Source organism: Callithrix jacchus, chromosome 12, assembly GCF_049354715.1.
Source record: "Callithrix jacchus isolate 240 chromosome 12, calJac240_pri, whole genome shotgun sequence".
Classification (NCBI taxonomy): domain Eukaryota; kingdom Metazoa; phylum Chordata; class Mammalia; order Primates; family Cebidae; genus Callithrix; species Callithrix jacchus.
In genome coordinates this window covers 23,128,255-23,147,688 of record NC_133513.1, presented here as the reverse complement: position 1 = coordinate 23,147,688, position 19,434 = coordinate 23,128,255, and the positions used below count along the sequence as shown (strand labels likewise).

At 44.1% G+C, this 19,434-nt stretch overlaps 1 protein-coding gene across 1 annotated transcript in view; it reads right to left on the bottom strand.

The window, feature by feature from the left end:
- Positions 1 to 19,434, bottom strand: part of OTOA (otoancorin) — an 80,617-nt gene that overhangs the window by 59,876 nt on the left and 1,307 nt on the right. Inside the window, exons 5-9 of the mRNA XM_035267185.3 lie at positions 17,746 to 17,833; positions 14,536 to 14,667; positions 11,949 to 12,184; positions 8,280 to 8,383; positions 1,703 to 1,803 (exon numbers count right to left, since the gene is read on the bottom strand). Of these exons, the coding sequence (XP_035123076.2) occupies positions 1,703 to 1,803; positions 8,280 to 8,383; positions 11,949 to 12,184; positions 14,536 to 14,667; positions 17,746 to 17,833 (661 nt within the window). The remainder of the gene's footprint in view (positions 1 to 1,702; positions 1,804 to 8,279; positions 8,384 to 11,948; positions 12,185 to 14,535; positions 14,668 to 17,745; positions 17,834 to 19,434) is intronic.

Sequence of the window (19,434 nt, the reverse complement as noted above, 5' to 3'; positions counted from 1 at the left end):
AAAGGCTCTCATAAAGTTGTCTCTCCTTTGTGGATTGTACTCTTTGTCCATATAAAATTCCTTTTTAGGCTGGGTGAGGTGGCTTGCACCTGTAATCCTAGCACTTTGGGAGGCCAAGGCAGGCAGATCACCTGAGGTCAAGAATTTGAGACCAGCCTGGTCAATATGGTGAAACCTCATCTCTACTAAAAATACAAAAATTAGCCGGGCATGGTGGCATGTACCTGTAATCCCAGATACTCAGGAGGCTGAGGCAGGAGAATCAATAGAACCTGCTCTGCAGCCTGGACAACAGAGCAAGACTCCATCTCAAAAAGAAATCAACTAAAATAGGCCTGGTGCGGTGGCTCACGCCTATAATCCCAGCACTTTGGGAGGTTCAGGCAGGAAGATCATGGGGTCAGGAGTTTGAGATCAGCCTGACCCACATGGTGAAACCCCATCTCTACTAAAAATACAAAATTCAGACTGGCATGGTGGCACACACCTATAATCCCAGCTACTCAGAAGGCTGAAGCAGGAGAATCACTTGAACCCAGGAGGGAGAGGTTGCAGTGAGCCAAGATCATGCCACTGAACTCCAGCCTAGGCAACAGAGCGAGATTTCCTCTCAAAAACAAAAACAAACAAACAAACAAATAAATAAAATTACCTTTTAACTGTGTTACTCTTGACTTCTCCCTTCTCTACATTTAGAGAATGAAAAGTTGCCAACGGGTGCTTGATCTTAGAAATTTCTTCTTGGGGCCCAGCTTTCTAAGAATTTAAGCTGCTACCTACTCAAAGCAACTCAACATTGAGAAAGTAAATGGCAGTGGAGTGGGGGATTAATTCTAGGACTGCTGGTTATAAAAACTGGAAGACACTTGAAATACTCCCAGCCCCCTCCATAAAAAAGAGAAACCTTGTTCTGCCTCTGGTTTCATAATAAGCAGACATTGCTGAGTCAATGGGTCCCTTGAACAAGCCAGTCATTTGATGCAAACACTTCTCTCATTGGACAGAAGTGTCAGAGCACATATGATTTATAAAAAAAATTAAAAATTGGAGGCAAGGCCCACAGTCTCTTTATGAGTCCCTTTGTGTTGGCAGCATTCTTTGGAGACCCCATTCAAGAATCATGGTGCCCAAGGGATTTTAATGTCATTGGGTCAACATCAAAAGGAGAGGGACAGGTTAACCGGTGAGTTAAGCAACCTTAGAACGTGTACATTTCTCCACTGTAAACTCTAGAATTAAAATCTAACCATTGCTGATGCTCAAACAGCTACTAACAGAAGTAGCTATATATAGAAGTAGCTATTAATCCATGTTGTTTTTGCTTTGAGTTCCCATTCCAAGGACTGGAAACTTTGTATCTTTTGTCCTTGGCTTTTCTTGAGTACAAAAATACTCTTAAATGATTTTTGGTTCATAGCCAACAATCCCTTTAAATCATGTTTGCTCACATCAGAGATGTGATCTTAGCTGTCCACAATTCTTTTACTTTTCTTAGCACTTCTATACTAAAACACAATCCCATGATTGCCCACTTGAAACTTTGCCCCAATAGTTTTCTTTAGAGGCCCAAGCTCTATTGGGCTGAGGAGGGTATACAATTTCCAAGGCACCTTGACTGGCTGGATGAACATTAGAGTTGAGAATACACCTTACCCAAAGTGTATTAGTAATGACAACGCATAAATGTACATTCCCAACTTACTTCTATAGGACTAATTTTCATAATTTCTTCAAATGATAGGTGAACCATGTATCTGCCCAAAATCCATAAGTTTTCCGCACTGACCCATGAAACAGAGTCATCTACAAAAAATAAAGAAATGAATAAATGAGCAAATTAAATAAATAAAAGCCAGCCAGGCGAGGTGGCTCACACCTGTAATCCCAGCACTTGGAAGGCCAAGGCAGGAGGATCACAAGGTGAAGAAATCGAGACCATCCTGGCCAACATGTTGAAACCCCATCTTTACTAAAAATACAAAATATTAGCTGGGAATAGTGGTGCACACCTGTAGTCCCAGCTATTCAGGAGTCTGTGGCAGGAGAATGGCTTGAACCCAAGAGGCAGAGGTTGCAGTGAGCCAAGATCGTACCACTGCACTCCAGGCTGGGCAACAGTGCAAGACTCTGTCTCAAATAAATAAACGCCTTTGCACTAGTATGTGATAGTCAACAGCATCTGTGCTGTCAGGACCTCCTTCTTGCATTCATTAATTCTTTGTTAATTTTGTTTTTTGAGATTTTTTTGAGATGGAGTCTCAGTCTGTTTCCCAGGCTGGAATGCAGTGGTGTGATCTTGGCTCACTGCAACCTCTGCCTCCCAGGTTCAAGCCATTCTCCTGCCTCAGTCTCCTACGTAGCTGGGGTTACAGGCACCAGCCACCACATCTGCCTAATTTTTGTAGTTGTAGTAGAGATGGGGTTTCACCATGCTGGTCTCAAACTCCTGACCACCTCCACTTCCTCAAGTGCTGGGATTACTTACAGGTGTGAGCCACCACACCCAGCCACATTAATTCATTATTAACTCATTCAACAACCATATATACAGAGCCTACCTGTGAGATCACACGTAGGATGTGATCATAGAGGCATACCACCTCAGACCTTATTACTCAATAGTGTGGTCCCTGGACTTGCAACATCAGTGTTACCTGGGAACTTGTTAGAAATGCAGATTATTCTTTCTGGCCAAGCACCCATAATCTCAACACTTTGGAAGGCTGAGACCAAGAGTTTGAGACCAGCCTGAGTAATATAGCAAGACCCTCATCTCTACAAAAAAAAAAAAAAAAAAAAAAAAAGCTAGCTGCAGTGGCATGCACCTGTAGTCCCAGCTACTCAGGAAACTGAGGAGAGAGGATCGCCTGAAACCAGGAATTCGAGGCTACAGTGAGCTATGCACTCACTCTACTGCACTCCAGCCTGGGCAACAGAGTGAGACTCTGTCTCTTAAAATAATAATAATAATAACAATAAATAAGAAATGTAGATTATTTTTAAAACCCACAAAATGTAGTTTTATTTTTTAGTTCAATTGGTTACTAAATAATCCAGCAACATAAGGCCAGGTGCAGTGGCTCACACCTGTAATCCCAGCACTTTGGGTGGCCAAGGCGGGCAGATCACTTAAGATCAGGAGTTTGAGACTAGCCTAGCCAACATGGTGAAAACCCATCTCTACTAAAAATACAAAAAAAGCCAGGTGTGGTGGTACCTGTAATCCCAGCCACTTGGTGGCCTGAGGCAGGAGAATCTCTTGAACCTGGGAGGTGGAGGCTGCAGTGAGCCAAGATCACGTGACTGCACTCCAACTTGGGCGACAGAGCAAGACTCTGTCTAATAAAATAATATTCTGGCACCATGAAGTATATTTGACTCTCTTGCATCGCTACCACTAATAATAATCATCCTCACTGATTATCGCCATGTTACTATACTTGAGTCAAACCGAAGTACTTGTACTTCCCCAAAATGTTCTCCAAATCTTGGCTGGCCTTGGCATCTTTTTACCACCTACAATGCTTTTCCTTAACCCTTCTGCATCCAAATCCTACTTTAAGATCAAGCTCAAATTTTTCTTTCCTTTAAAGCCTTCTCTTGTCTCCTTTATGAGAAGTACTTTCTCTCTCCGCTGAATTCCCAGAGGACTCTCTCTGACACCTTGTTCTGGCCTTTGAATTTCCCCATCACTGAGATGTCAGTGGGACTTTAAAAACCATCAAGTCTAGGCGGGGCACGGTGGCTCACACCTATAATCCCAGCACTTTGGGAGGCAGAGGCAGGTGGATCACAAGGTCAGAAGTTCAAAACCAGCCTGGCCTAGATGGTGAAACCCCATCTCTACCAAAAATACAAAAATTATAGCTGGGTATGGTGGCGCGTGCCTGTAATCCCAGCTACTTGGGAGGCTGAGGCAGGAGAATCACTTGGGCCTGGGAGGCGGAGGTTGCAGCGAGCTGAGATTGCACCACTGCACTCCAGCTTAGGCAATATGAGGGAAACGCCATCTCAAAAAAAACACAAAAAACAACCATTAAGTCTAGGATCAGACCTCAAGTTTCACTGAGCTGGAAGTAGCTGCCAGTGCTCCCCAGTTCTTTAGGAAAAGACATTTACACACAACAACATTGTACTGGAGGCATTTGGGGAAAATGAAAGAAGTGGGGAGCATTTACAGGATGCAGTGACACCAAAAGCTATTTGCAGAAGCCATGGGCTATGACAGATGCCCAAATGAGATGGAGAAATCAACTTGTGTATGGACTGATTCACAAGAACATACGGAGCACCTCCCTCAAACCAGGTATCAAAGATGTTGAGGTGACACACGCATACTCCTACAATCCTTCAGATGGGGACCCTGGACATTTGCCTTGCCTATACAGAGGGCTAAAAAAAATTTGGGGCTAGAACCACACATTCACAAAGAACCAAGCTAGTTGTAGATTGTTTAATTAATTACTAAGCATGAACTGTATTTCCACAGATCAATGATCCCCAAGCTTGGGATTATTTTTTCCTCTGTTGTCCAGGCTGGAGTGCAGTGGCATGATCACAGCTCACTGCAGCCTCGAACTCCTGCCTCAGCCTCCCTGGTAGCTAGGACTACAGGCATGCACCATCACATCAGGCTAATCTTTTAATTTTTTTGTAGAGAGGGGTCTCACTACATTGCCCAGGCTGGCTTTGAAAAATCCTCCTTCCTCAGCCTCCCAAAGTGCTAGGATTACAGGTATAAGCCACCACACCTGGCTAGCAAGGTTGGGATATTTTTACCAGCCAAAGTATTTCCAGTTCCATCATGGGACTTCATGAAAAAAAAACCTTTTAAGGTCCAAACAGAATTAATTTCAACTCGCTGTAGTTTAATAATGAAGCAAACCATATAGGAATTTTAGAAGGAAAGTCTGTGCCTAATTAAACTCTGGCAATAAAGACTGAGAAGTCTGAAGGTTGAGCGGCTTTCTCATAGTTACACAGTGTGAGACTCCGATTCCTGGAGGCCATAATTATGCACCAAGCAGAGGGAATTCTACTATGCATTTGAGACTTTGATTATGATGTTGTTTAATGTTCATTATGCACAAATCTCAGAGCTGAATTCCAGGAAAAGGATTGATTGGCATTCCCCATCCTCCAGCCCCATCTGCTTTCCTTATGTTTTGCCCACACTGAGCTCATTCCCATCTCAGGTCCTTTGTATTTCCTGGGATCTCCCCCTGGGATGACCTTTCTCCAGAGCCTTACATGACTGGTTCCATCTCCTCATTTTGGTGTTGATTCCGATGTCACTCACTTGAGAGGTCTTCCCTGATTCCTTAGTCTAAGGGTTGGCAAACTACAGTCTATGGGGCAAACTCAGCCTGCCACCTGTTTTTATACAGCCCATGAGCCAAAAATGGATTTCTGTTTATTATTTCAAGGTTTTTTTTTTAGAGACAAGGTCTCACTCTGTCACCCAGACTGAAGTGCAGTGGCACCTCAGAGCTTACTGCTGCCTCAAACTTCTGGGTTCAAGGGATCCTCCTGCCTCAGCCTCTAGAGTAGCTAGGACTACAGGCATGTACCAGCACATCTGGCTAATTTTTTTAAATTTTTTTAAGAGATGGGGTCTTGCTATGTTGCCCAATCTGGTCTTAAACTTTTGGCTTCAAGCAATTCTCCTACCTGGGCCTCCCAAAGTGCTGGGATTATAAGCATGAGCCACTGCACCCTGCCTGGTGTCTACATTTTTTTATGGCTGAAAGGAAAATCAAAAGAATCCTATTTGGTGACACATGAAAATTACACACATTTCAAATTTCAGGGTCCATAAATAAAGTTTTACTGGGACACAGTCATGCTTATTCATCTACTGTCTACAGCTGTTTTCAAGCTGCAGTGTCAGAGCTGAATAATTGAGGCAAAGATGGCAGGCTTACAAAGCCTAAAATATTTACCTGGTCCTTTACAGAAAACATTTGCCAAGCCCTCTTATAGTCTAAAATACATGTAACAATCCTTTCTGGCCAAGTGCAGTGGCTCATGCCTGTAATCCCAGCACTTTGGGAGGCCGAGGTGGGTGGATCACTTGAGGTCAGGAGTTCAAGAACAGCCTGGCCACCATGGAGGAAACACGACTCTACTAAAAATACAAAAATTAGCTGGGCATGGTGGCAGGCACCTGTAATCTCAGCTATTCGGGGGCTGAGACAAGAGAATCACTTGAACCCATGAGGCATAGGTTGCAGTAAGCAGAGACTGTGCCACTGTACTCCAGCCTGGGTGACAGAGTGAGATTCCATCTCAACAAACTATTTTATTTTCTTCATAGAAGCCAGCAGTATCTAAGTTTCTAAATTCTGTCTCTCTCTCTCTCTCTCTCTCTCTCTTGCTTTACTTACATATTTAAAAAATTTTTCTCCACCAACCCTCCCACAATAAAATAGTAGGACTATGAGAGCAGAAATTTTGTTTTGTTTCTTTCTCTATGCTCAGCTATTGATACATAACAACTTTTTAAAAGTGTTTAAAAGTTTATTCTGCTTACATTACTGACATTAAACGTTTAAGAAGTTGAAGCTATCTGAGAAATTGTTTGTATTGTTAATCTATATAGCCATTCTTTTCTATTTCTATTTTTTTCAGTTGTGATAAAATACACATAACATAAAATTTACCATCTTTTTTTCTTTTTTTTTTTTTTGAGACAGTGTCTCACTCCATTACTCAGGCTGGAGTGCAGTGGCACAATCATGATTCACTGCAACCTCTGCCTCCTGGGTTCAAATGATTCTTCTGCCTCAGCCTTCTGAGTAGCTGGGACCATAGGCACATGCCACTACACGTGGCTATTTTTATTATTATTATTATTATTATTATTATTGTATTTTTTTGGTAGAGACAGAGTTTCGCCATGTTGGCCAGGCTGGTCTCAAACTCCTGACCTCAAGTGATCCGCACATCTCGGCCTCCCAAAATGCTGGGATTACAGGTGTGAGCCACTGCACCCAGCCCCAATTTTCTTTTTTCTTTAATTTTTTTCCTTTGAGACAGAATCTTGCTCTGTCACCCAAGCTGCAGTGCCATTGTGCAATCTTGGCTCACTGCAACCTCTGCCTCCCAAGTTTAAGTGATTCTCCTGCCTCAGCCTCCCAAGTAGCTAGGATTATAGGTGCCTGCCACCATGCCAGGCTAATTTTTTATATTTTTAGTAGAGATGGGGTTTCACCATGTTGGCCAGGCTGTTCTCAAACTCCTGACCTCAGGTGATCCACCTTCCTCAGCCTCCCAAAGTACTAGGATTACAGGCATAAACCACTGCACCTGGCCTGCCCGGCCCCATTATTAAGTGTACAGTTGAGTGGTAGTAAGTACATTCACATTCACATTATAGTACAACCGTCACCACCAGCCATATGCAGAATTTTTTGCACCTTGCAAAATCAAAAGTCTACCACCATTCTAATTTCTGTCTCTAGGAATTTGACTGCTCTAGGACACAAAGAGGCTTTTAATCAACATCCATCACATAAATAAATCCTGACCTATTTCTGCTTTGGTTGCCAGGACACTCAGAGTTAAATTTCTGTGCTTCATTGCCTAGATACCTTAACAAAATCCTCTCTTCTCCCTCTCTGTCTCTCCCTCACTCTATTTCTTTCTTTCTTTTTTTGAGACAGTCTCACTCTGTTGCCCAGGCTGGAGTGCAGTGCTGCAATCTCTCACTGCAATCTCCGCTTACCAGGTTGAAGCGATTCTCCTGCCTCATCCTCCTGAGTAGCTGGTGCCCACCAGCATACCCAGCTAATTTTTGTATTTTCAGTAGAGACAGGGTTTCACCATGTTGGTCAGTCTGGTCTTGAACTCCCGACCTCAAGTGATCTGCATGCTTCAGCCTCCCAAAGTGCTGGGATTATAAGCGTGAGCCACCACACCCAGCCTCTTCCTTCATTTTAATATGGATTTTTTATACAGATTTGAACTTGTAACCCTACTCAAGGTACACATTGAATCTAAGTTACCATCATTATTTATGTTTCACTAAAAAACTCAGACACAGCATTCATTGTAAAATACAGACACATTATTTCAGAGGCTTCAACATGTGCAAATTGCATTGATGAAATAGGGTATGTGTTTTATTCCATAAGCCACATCAAACTGTTTTTCAAAGTGGTAGGAGGTGGTAAAACTCATAAGAGATCAACATCAAATCCATGTTTTCAGAGATGAAGCACTTCTTTTGAAGATATCCTTCCCCCAAAAAGTGACCCCACCTCAAAGTACAGGCTCACCAGCGGCATTGGAGGATGTCTGCAATATCCCAGTCATCCAGGAATAGAGAGCTCTCTGGGAATGAGCCGAGGTTTGGTCGTAGAGATCTTTGAACACCGCAGATCTAAATAACACAGACACAGGCATCGATTAATAACAAGCAGGTAGGGGCTGCTTTAAAGAGGGAGGGAGTCATAACAGCAAGTGTGACCCAAAGCTGTCATGTTAAAACCCCTCTCCTGAATGTAAATTAGTTCAACCATTGTGGAAGAAAGTGCGGCAATTCCTCAAAGACCTAGAACTAGAAATACCATTTGACCCAGCAATCCCATTCCTGGGCGTGTACCCCAAAAACATAAATCATTCTGTTACAAAGATAAATGCACATATATGTCCATTGCAGCACTATTCACAATAGCAAAGACATGGAATCAACCCCAATGCCCATCAGTGATAAACTGGATAAAGAAAATATGGTACGTATATCACTATAGAATACAATGCAGCCATAAAAAGGAACAAGATCATGTCCTTTCCAGGGACATGAATGGAGCTGGAAGCCATTATCCACAGCAAACTAATGCAGGGACAGAAAATGAAACACCCCACATTCTCACTTATAAGTGGGAGCTGAACAATGAGATCACATGGACACAGGGAAGGGAACAACACACACTGGGGCCTGTTGTGGGGTGGGATGGGGAAAGGGAGAGCCTTAGGAAAAATAGCTAATGCATACTGGGCTCAATACCTAGTTAATGGGTTGATAGGTGCAGCAAACCGCCATGGCACACATTTACCTATGTAACAAACCCACACATCCTGCACGTGTACCCCAGAACTTAAAAATAAAAAATAACCCCCCCACTCCTTAGCTATATGTAGCTATTTTCCCATTTTCCTCTTCCCCTTCACAGCTAAACACCTTCCAAAGAATATTCTACACATATTTTCACCACTTCCTCACTTCTGGGTCCTTTCTTGGGGAGGTGGGGGACAGCTCTGTTGAGATATAATTCATACACCCTACAATTCACCCATTAAAGTACACAATTCAATGGTTTTCAGCACATAAGAAAGAGCCAAATATGTTCCTGATGGCATTATTTGAGACTCTGGATCCAGCTGTGTCTGAAGTCAGCCCTACACCTAAAACTATTCAATTACATGTTCCAATAATTCCCTTTTTGCTTGAAGCCAGTTTGAATGGGTTTTTCTGCCTCTTAGGTTTCTTGCTCACTCAAATGAGCAGTAGTAACCAATACACTCTCTCCCACAATGCTGTTCTCTTCCACAACCCAGATGAATAAAGGAGGGAGAAGACACTGAATTTAAAAGGAATAGTGTAAAAGCCTGCAGAACAAAAGGGTTTCATGAGTATGTGTCTTAGTGAAAAAAACTGACACCCTCAAGAAAATATGAGGTCAGTATACTATCGGTTTCCCCTACTGTCCTTTGGCTGCAAAAGATAAAAGGAATCTTCCACATTGTTATCATCATATTTGTCTTTTCCTTCTTCTAAATCATTTTTAGATTTAGAAAGACTGTTTTATAGCCATAAAGTGCTACAATTAGTAAAAGGAGGGAGTTGGCAGTGGTTGCAATGCCTAGGGCTCTTGACGTCCTAGACACAATCCTCTAACTTGGTTTACATCAAAGCACAATTGCATGCAGGGCTAGGTGTAACCAATATAAGCTGGCATGGCATCTCATAAGGAGAAAAATCCTCCTTTTCAGTGCTCTGTCACTCCTTCTGCTGTCCCTCAAGAAGTACGTCTCAATTTAGTGCCAGTGAGTCTTTAAAACACACTCAGATTGTTTTTAAATCAAGAGAACAAGACCCAGGTTCAGAGTCTTGGTGCTGTGGACTGAAAGTTTGCATTTCCCCAAATTTCCTGTGTTGAAACCCTAAGTCCCAACATGACAGTATTAAGAGGTGGAGTTTTGAGAGATGATTAGGTCATAAGGCTGGATACCTTATGAATGGGATTAGTGCCCTTATAAAAGAGATCTCAGAAGGCTCAATCACCCCTTCCACCATGTGAGGACACAGCCTGAAGGTGCCACCTATAAACCAGAAAGCGAGCCCTCACCAGACACCAAGTCTGTCAGCACCTTGATCCTGGACTTCCCAGCTTTCAGAATCATAAGAAATAAATGCTGTTTTTTATTAACTGCCCAATCTATGATATTTTTGTTATAGCAGCCCAATCTGATTAACACACTTAAGCAAGCAACATATCTAGCTAGGACTTAGTGACACTTTCTTTTCCACTGTATTTATTTATCTTTTTTTTTTTTCAAGACAGAGTCTCACCCTGTCACCTAGGCTGGAGTGCAGTATTGCGATCCTGGCTCACTGTAACTTCCACCTCCCAGGTTCAAGTGATTCTCTTGCTTCAGCGTCTCAAGTAGCTGGAATTACAGGCGCCCACCACCACACGTGGCTAATTTTTGTATTTTTAGTAGAGATGAAGTTTCACCATGTTGGCCAGGCTGATCTCAAGCTCCTGACCTCAAGTGATCTGCCTGCCTCGGCCTCCCAAAGTGTTGGGATTACAGGCATGAGCCACTGTGCCTGGCTCCACTGTATTTATTTTTATGATGACTTTTATTTAAGACAAAGGGCACTGGTTTCTCATTTATAGCAATGATACCAAATTTATTCTTAAAATAAATATTTGTAAATAAAAAGAATTCATTACTATGAAGAAAATAGTAGTACAGGCAGTATAGAGTTATGGCAAAAATTATGAAGATGGTAGCAGAGTGACTGAAATTTGAGAGACACTTTTTAAATCACATTCTCTCTCTGCTCTACAGATTGTTTGGTTTGGTTTGGTTTGGTTTTGAGATGGAGTCTCACTCTGTCACCCAGGCTGGAGTGCAGTGGCATGATCTCAGCTCACTGCAACCTCCACCCCCCGGGTTCAAGTGATTCTCCTGCCTCAGCCTCCCCAGTAGCTGGGATTACAGGTGTGCACTACCATGCCTGGCTAATTTTTGCATTTTTAGTAGAGATGCGGTTTTGCCATGTTGGCCAAGCTGGTCTCAAACTGCTGACCTCATGATCCACCCACCTCTGCCTCCCAAAGTGCTGGGATTACAGGCGTGAGTAATCCCAGGCATGAGTTGGGCTGGGATTACGCCCTGCCCAACTCTACAGATTTTAAGCTTTTGCTCCAAAACATGCATATCAACCTGTCCCCACCTGTCTTCCCCTTGCTGCCAGGTGATACCTCTTTGAATTCTCACAACAGCCCCTGAAGTATAGTGTGATGAGTTAAGAAGGTGGGAGTGGCCAGGTGCAGTGGCTCATGCCTGTAATCCCCGCACTTTGGGAAGCAAGGCAGGTGGATAACTTGAGATCAGGAGTTTGAGACCCGCCTGACCAACATGGTGAAACTCTGTCTCTAAAAAATACAAAAAGAAGTCGGGCGTGGTAGACATGCCTGTAGTCCCAGCTACTTGGAATTGAGGCAGGAGAACCACATGAACCTGGGAGGCAAAGGTTGCAGTGAGCCCAGATTGCGTCGCTGCACTCCAGCCTGCAAGACAGAGTGAAACTCCATTTAAAAGGAGGAGGAGGAGAGGGAGGGGAAGGGGGGGAGGGGGGTGGGGGAGGGGGAAGGGGAAAGAAAAAAGAAAAGAAAGAGAAGAAGGAGAAGAAATTGGGAGGAACCACTCACAGGTTCGTAAAGGCATCCTTGCACAAGTCCCGAGGGAGCAGCTCTGTGATGTCCGGCTGGAGAAAACTGCCTGAAGACCCCCTCAGCACCTTGCCCAGGATCTCCACACACTCCAGGGAGTTCAGCACCTGGAAACACCTCTCCAGTGTGATGAGAAACAGGCTGCGGTTCACGCCAGGACTCTGCAAGGCTCGGTCTCGAATCTCTCCTAAGTTGACAATGATGTCTTTCAGGTCCTAAAGCAATGAGAGAGGTCATGGTCACCTTGAGAGAGCTGGCTCTTGATTTGGAAGCCCTGGGAGGGACCACACATTGCAACAGTGGGGAAAGTCAGGATCGCTGTTTAACACCGTGCTGCTATGTTGAAACTTCTAGAACTTTCCATACCCTGCAGAACAAAGTCAAGGCCTTTACCTGCTCCACTCAGGAGCCTTCCCACTCTCCAGACACACCTGCCAATCACACCTCAGGCCCTTGGCTACCTGGAATTCTGCATCTCTCCTTTTCCTGGTGAAATCTAGCTCATCCTTTAAGGCTGGGACCCATTGCCATCTTCTTCGTGAAGTCTTCTCTAATCCCTCCAACTTCCTACTTCAAATCAGATTTTCCTCCCTTATGTGCTCCCAGGGAATCTTGAGCCAAACTCTCTGATGCATTAAAGGAACTCAGGTGTCTTTCCACCAAGCTGGTGGTTCTCACCTCTGGCTGCACATCAGAATCACCTGGGAAGCTTTTTTTTAATTTTTATTTTATTTTTGAAGCTTCAACTTTCTGGGCTTGAGCGATCCTCCCACCTCAGCCTCCTGAGTAGCTGGAACTACAGGCACATGCCACCACACTCAGCTATTTTTTGTAGAGATGGGGTTTTGCCATGTTGCCCAGGCTGGTCTCAAACTCCTGGGCTCAAGCAATCTGTCCACAACCTCCCAAAGTGCTAGGATTACAAGTAAGAGCCACCATGCCTAACCCACCTGGGGAGCTTTTAAAAAGGACCGATCGGCCTGGCACAGTGGTTCACATCTGTAATCTCAGCACATCGGGAGGCCAAAGCAGGCGAATCACTTGAGCCCAGGAGTTTGAGACCAGCCTGGGCAACATAGGGAGACCCCATCCCTCCAAAATAATTATTTTTAATTAGTTGGGTGTTCTGGTGCACACCTGTAGTCCTAGCTGCTTGAAAGGCTGAGGTGTGAGCATCACTTGAGCTCAGGAGATCAAGGCTACAGTGAGCTATAATTACACCACCACACTCCAGCCTGGATGACAGAGCAAGTCCCTGTCTCTAAGACTAAAAAAAAAAAGCCTCTGTTTTACTGAGCATTGACTCTACTGTGCAAAGCTTGGAGCAAACATGCATCATCTCATTAATTCTCATGGCAGTCCTACAGGTTAAGCCCCATGGGTCCTAGGGTCAGGCATTTCCAGGTGCAAATCCCAGGGCCTCTACTATCTGTGTGTCCTGAACAAATGACTTATCTTTTTCAAGTCCCAGTGTTTTTTTTGTTTTGTTTGTTTGTTTGTTTGTTTGTTTTGTTTTTTGAGATATAGTCTTGCTTATCCTTAGGCTGGAGTGCAGTGGCACAATCCTGACTCACTGCAACCTCTGCCTCCCAGATTCAAGTGATTCTCCTGTCTCAGCCTCCCGAGTAACTGGGACTACAAGCAGGTGCCACCATGCCCAGCTAATTTTTGTAGTTTTAGTAGAGACAGGGTTTCACCATATTGGCCATGATGGTCTCGATCTCTTGACCTCATGATCTGCCTGCCTCGGCTTCCCAAAGTGCTGGGATTACAGGCATAAGCCACCATGCCCAGCCAAGTCCCAGGCTTTTTAATCCCAGTTTTTAAGGTCTCAGAGTCCTTACTTTGTGATATTCTTGGATCATTAACCTCATTTTGTGGAAATTATCTGTTTGTGTTTTTTGTCTCCCCTTCAGACTGTGAGCTCCTTGAGGGCAGGGATAGTCATCTTTGTGTCCACTGGTGCATAGTAATTATTTTTAGTGGATGTTTATTGAGCCAAACAATCAGGAGATCCTCAGATTCTCAATTAGGATCCCTCACTTTTTAGTACTCACAAAAATATGAATTAGGCCAGGTGCGGTAGCTCACGCCTGTAATCCCAGCACTTTGGGAAGCTAAGGTGGGTGGATCATGTGAAATCAGGTGTTCAAGACCAGCCTGGCCAACAAGGTGAAACCCTGTCTCTACTAAAAATACAAAAATTAGCCAGGCGTGGTGGTGCACACTTGTAATTCCAGATACTTGGGAGGCTGAGGCACAAGAATCACTTAAACCCAGGAAGCAAAGGTTGCAGTGAGCTGAGTTTGTGCCACTGCACTCCAGCCTGGGCAACAGAGTGAGACCTTTTCCCCCCCCAAAAATTATAAAGCCCTTCATTTTAACTTTGGAGAAAGTAAGTGAGAAAACCTAGATCCTAAAGCTCCCAGGATGTTGGAGGAGGCAGAAGGAGGGAGGAAGAGACAAAGAAGGACCAAGGCCTAAGTTAGGCTCAGTTTGATTCAATTCAACAAACACCACGTGGTGCTGGACTTCCTCTACCCCCGGAATGCCAAGGATGCCTCACCAAGCGGTCTTTCTTGTCTTCTAAGAGGCATTTCATGGCAGTGCGGAACTGCTGGGCATCTGTCTTCCTCAGGTCCTCCAGCAGCTTCTGGGGCTGGTACAGATGCTGCTCTAGGTGGTTTTCCATCGCTGCCTGTATTTGGGGTGTTGGGAGAGTCAGTGAGAACAGAAAGAGAAGGAGCACATGGTCAGCACCGTGGCCAGCAGCCCCAGCTGGCCACCTCATTCCTTGCAGAGACCACAACCGGCGGCCAGCAGTCTGGTTTGGACAGCTCAAAATTTCCTCATTAGCTGCCAACATTTAAAAGTGAGGCAATTCCTCACAAGATCAAGATTTCCAACTTCTCTTGAAAAATGCAAAGGTTTGGCAACACCGGGCACACATCCCCTTTTTGGTAATTGGCAAGCCAAGGGACAGCTGTTTGCTGAAGTAACTCTCAGGCCCAGCCTGCCTGATTCCCCCTTCCCGTGGCCTGCGTGGTCCCTGAAGGTGATTGAGCTTCCCATCCATAGCAGTTGGACTTTGCCCAGGAAGTTCACTACCCCCCAGATGGCACTGTGCCCAAACCCAAGCTACAAGCACAGGAGCAAAATACAGGCTAAATGAACAAACTCTGTGGCATCCCCTACAGGGCAAGGAGCAGAAGCCATCAGCCTCTCCTGAAAGAGACTTCTTCCGCTGTCTGGGGAATTGTTCTCTAAACCTCCCTTAAACAGACATACCTAGTGTGATGTCACGGGCAAGAGGTGAACTCCAAACCCAGACAACTCATGTGCAAATCCCCACCTTGACACTTACAGGCTGTGTGGCTTGGGCAAGTTACTTAACTAGGGTTGCTAGGTAAAATACAGGGTGTGCAGTTAAATTTGAATTTGAATTTAACTGAGCATCCTGGAAAAATGACACTTTTTTTTGTTTAGTATAAGTATGTCCCAAATGTTGCATGGGACATACTTAACTTAAAAAATCCCTTTGTTTATCTGAAATTCAAGCGACATTGGGCATCTGTTTTTCATTTTTGATTTCAAGACAGGGTCTTGCTCTGTTGCCCAGACCGAAGTGCAGTGGTATGATCATAGCTCACTGTTACCTCAAACTCCTGGGTTCAGACAATCCTCCTGCCTCAGCCTTCCAAGTAGTTGGGACTACAGCCCATGCCACAATACTCAAGCTAATTTTTAGTTTGTTTGTTTTTGTTTTTGTAAAGACAGGGTCTTGCTATGTTGCCAGGGCCTGTCTCCAACTCCTGGTCTCAAACAATCCTCTCACCTACGCCTCTCAAAGTGCTGGGATTATAGGCATGAGCCACCATGCAGAGCCACATCGTATTTTTATTTGCTAAATCAGTGACACTTCTTCTGGGCCTCAGTTTTCCTATCTGCAAAGTGGAAGCAATAGGAGGACTTACCATGTAGGGTTATTATGAGGATTGAGTGTGTAAAGTGTTTTGAGTAGTGGCTGGCACACAGTAAGTTCTCAACAGTGCCAGCTATTATTCCCTATCTTTACCAAAGTGAATATGGCTTATTTAAAGTCTCATCCCTAAAATGAAAGGTCCATGTGGGTAGTATCATGACTGTCTTGTTCTCTACTGAGTCCCCAGTGTCTGGAGCTATGCCTGGCAGAAAGCAGATGTTAACTCAGTAGATACTGAATGAATAAATGGACGTGGTTATATACACAGGAAGAGAAGTATCTACTAATCAGGTTAAAGTAGATACATCTCATGAATATCCATTATGGCTAGAGAGAAAGGGGCAGGCATTGCTCTCACTGATGAAAAGGAGAAGAAAAGTAGATGCCATGTGGGGCCAACAGCCGTCTCCAGCTAGTGAGTATCCTGGGACCTGGCAGACAACAAGCTCTCTGAATATTGTGACATGAATGTTGGTTGACATTTCCATTTTCATTAAAACATAAGTAAAAATAAAAACAACGGCCAGGCACGGTGGCTCATGCCTGTAATCCCAGCACTTTGGGAGGCCAAGGTGGGCAGATCATGAGGTCAAGAGATCGAGACCATCCTGGCCAACATAGTGAAACCCTGTCTCTACTAAAATATAAAAATTAGCTGGGCATGGTGGCATGCATCTGTAGTCCCAGCTACTCAGGAGGCTGAGGCAGGAGAATTGCTTGATCCCAGGAGGCGGAGGTTGCAGTGAGCCAAGATGGTGCCACTGTACTCCAGCCTGGTGCCTGGCGACAAAGCGAGACTCTGTCTCAAAAAAAAAAAAAAAAAAGACATATATCAGAACTTTATTCATTAATTAATGACATAAATAACCTTTATTTGAGAATAATTATTGAGAATAATTATTTCTCAATACTGAAGAAATTGTTATCCGATTTTCTGTGCTATCCACAGTGTGATGGTAAAGACACAACATGCCACATTAGGCTATCAGTCAGGAATGTGCTGTGTAGTTCACCACAGTCACCACCATGCTCTATTGCCCCGTAAGGGAAATATCCTTTGCCACCTATCAACAAGCTTGTGCTGTTGTTTTCATTACAGTAGAGTTAAAAGAGGAAAAAATACATTTCTTCCACCCATGGTAGAAAGACTAATCACTATATCCAAATATCCACTCTTTCACTGCTCTTCATCAATGGAACCCTTCAACTTTTAGTGGGGTACATGGCTCCTCTGCAGTAACATGTGACTATGGAGTGTGGGCCAAGATAATATGCACAGAAGGAATTGTGTAACTTGCAAGTCATATCCTCAGAAGAGAAGATGCTCATCCTCATCTTCTTCCCACCCCTCCCCTGGATTGGAGAAGGGATGTGGTGTTTCCACCGCATGGGCAGTAACCCCCTAGGAAATGATAGAGCAAAAAGGTAAAAGGAACCTGGGTCCTTGGAAACCTCATGGAATAGACCTGCCTTTTCTCTGTGGCTCTCCCACTTAGCTCTGACTATTACATGAGAAAGAAATAAACTAAATTATTTGAGCTACTGTTATCTGGGGGTCTTTTTGTTATAGCAGCTCAGCCTATACCCTAATATACCATGTTTTCATCAAGGGTGGGAAAAATGAAAGAAAGGCAAAATAGCTTACATCATGTTTCAAGAAAAACTGGAACCCTTTTCCTTGCAGAAGTAAAGACTATCTCTACATCCAGCCCACTTCTCCAACTTACCGGGCCCTTGAGTTTGCAATCCCTGAGCATTGACATGGGAACATACAGATGGGTCTCAGGTACACACCTGTAGGCTGGGGATGGTGAAGGCAACATTCCGGGAATTCAGATAGGCCAGGACTCTGTGGGACAGGTCATCCGTCCACATGTGGGAGCTTCAGTTGAAGACAGATGGGAAAAGGTCACAATGACAGATTCTCCTACAAGCAGTACTGCACTAGTTAAGTACCCAAGGGACATGTGGGAATGGACCAGGGATGTTAGGAATTTTGTGCTTGGAAGTGGGAGGTTTCTCTCTCTCTCTCTCTTTTTTTTTTTACAGGGTCTTGCTCTGTGCAATCACGGTAGCCTCGATCTCCCCAGTCCAAGTGATCTTCCTACCTCAGCCACCCAAGCAGCTAGGACCACAGGTGCATGCCACCACACCCAACTAATTTTGTTTATTTTTTTGTAGAGATGAGGTCTCACTATGTTGCCCAGGCTCAAACTCCTGGGCTTAAGCAGTCCTCCCAACTCTGCCTCCCAAAGTGCTGGGATTACAGGAGTGAGCCACCGTGTCCAGCCTGAAGTAAAAGATTTCTTAACCAGGCACAGTGATAGGGGAGTTTCCAATTTAAGGAACCTGGCTGGATCCCATTCTCTCAAAGCCAATTCCCAAATTTCTAAGCTGTGTACAATGTTCTCATTCCTATAACAATCTACTTAGATTGACTACAATCCAAACTGATGGAGTTAGAAAGACGTACATTTAAAAAGCAGATGTGAGGTATACCATGAGAGGCTGGAATAGCATAGTTAGGAGTGTGGGCTCCAAACCTGGATTTGAATCCTAGTTCTATCACTTAGCTGTGTGACCTGAGACAGTTTGCTAAATTTTCTTGTGCCTCAGTTTTCCTTTCTATGAAATATGGCTAACAACTGTGAGATTAAAATTTGTTCACACATGAAAATTGCTTAAAGCAGTGCCCAACACACAATAAATGTTCATGAACAGTCTTTTTTATTTTTCTTTTTATTTATTTATTTTTTTGAGAGAGAGTCTCACGCTGTCGCCCAGGCTCAAGTGCAGTGGGGCGATCTCAGCTCACTGCAACCTCTGCCTCCTGGATTCAAACGATTCTCCTGCCTCAGCCTCCCAAGTAACTGGGATTACAGGAATGCACCACCAAACCCAGTTAATTTTTGTATTTCAGTAGAGCTGGGGTTTTGCCATGTTGTCCAGGCTGGTCTGGAACTCCTGGCCTAAAGCGATCCTCTCACCTTGGCCTCCCAAAGTGCTGGGATTACAGGTATAAGCCACTGATGAATAGGCTTTTGTAATCTTACTTCGATTATAAATAAAGTGATGGATAAATGGATAAATTAATAAATAAATAAAATACTTAGACTGAAAGAATATTTCCAAAAGTATCCATTGGCATTATCTTAGGGAAATGAGTGGTTATAGGGATCTTTCACTTTAACATAACTAAGTATCCCTGACACAGGGCCCCAAGACCCCTATTTCTTATCCATCATAGTACTTATTATATTAGAATTATTTATCAATATTGGCATTTCCACACTACCTAGCTCCTTGCCCCATGTCCCTGGTATCTGACGCACAGGTCTGTATGCAGTTTATAGTAGAACAGTGAAGGGAATGGGCCCTGGAGCCAGGCCGCTGGTTCACATCCCAGCAGTGTGGCCTTGATTCACCCTTCCTGGGCCTGTTTCACCATTGTGTTCAATGGGATAACAACAGGACCTACCTCGT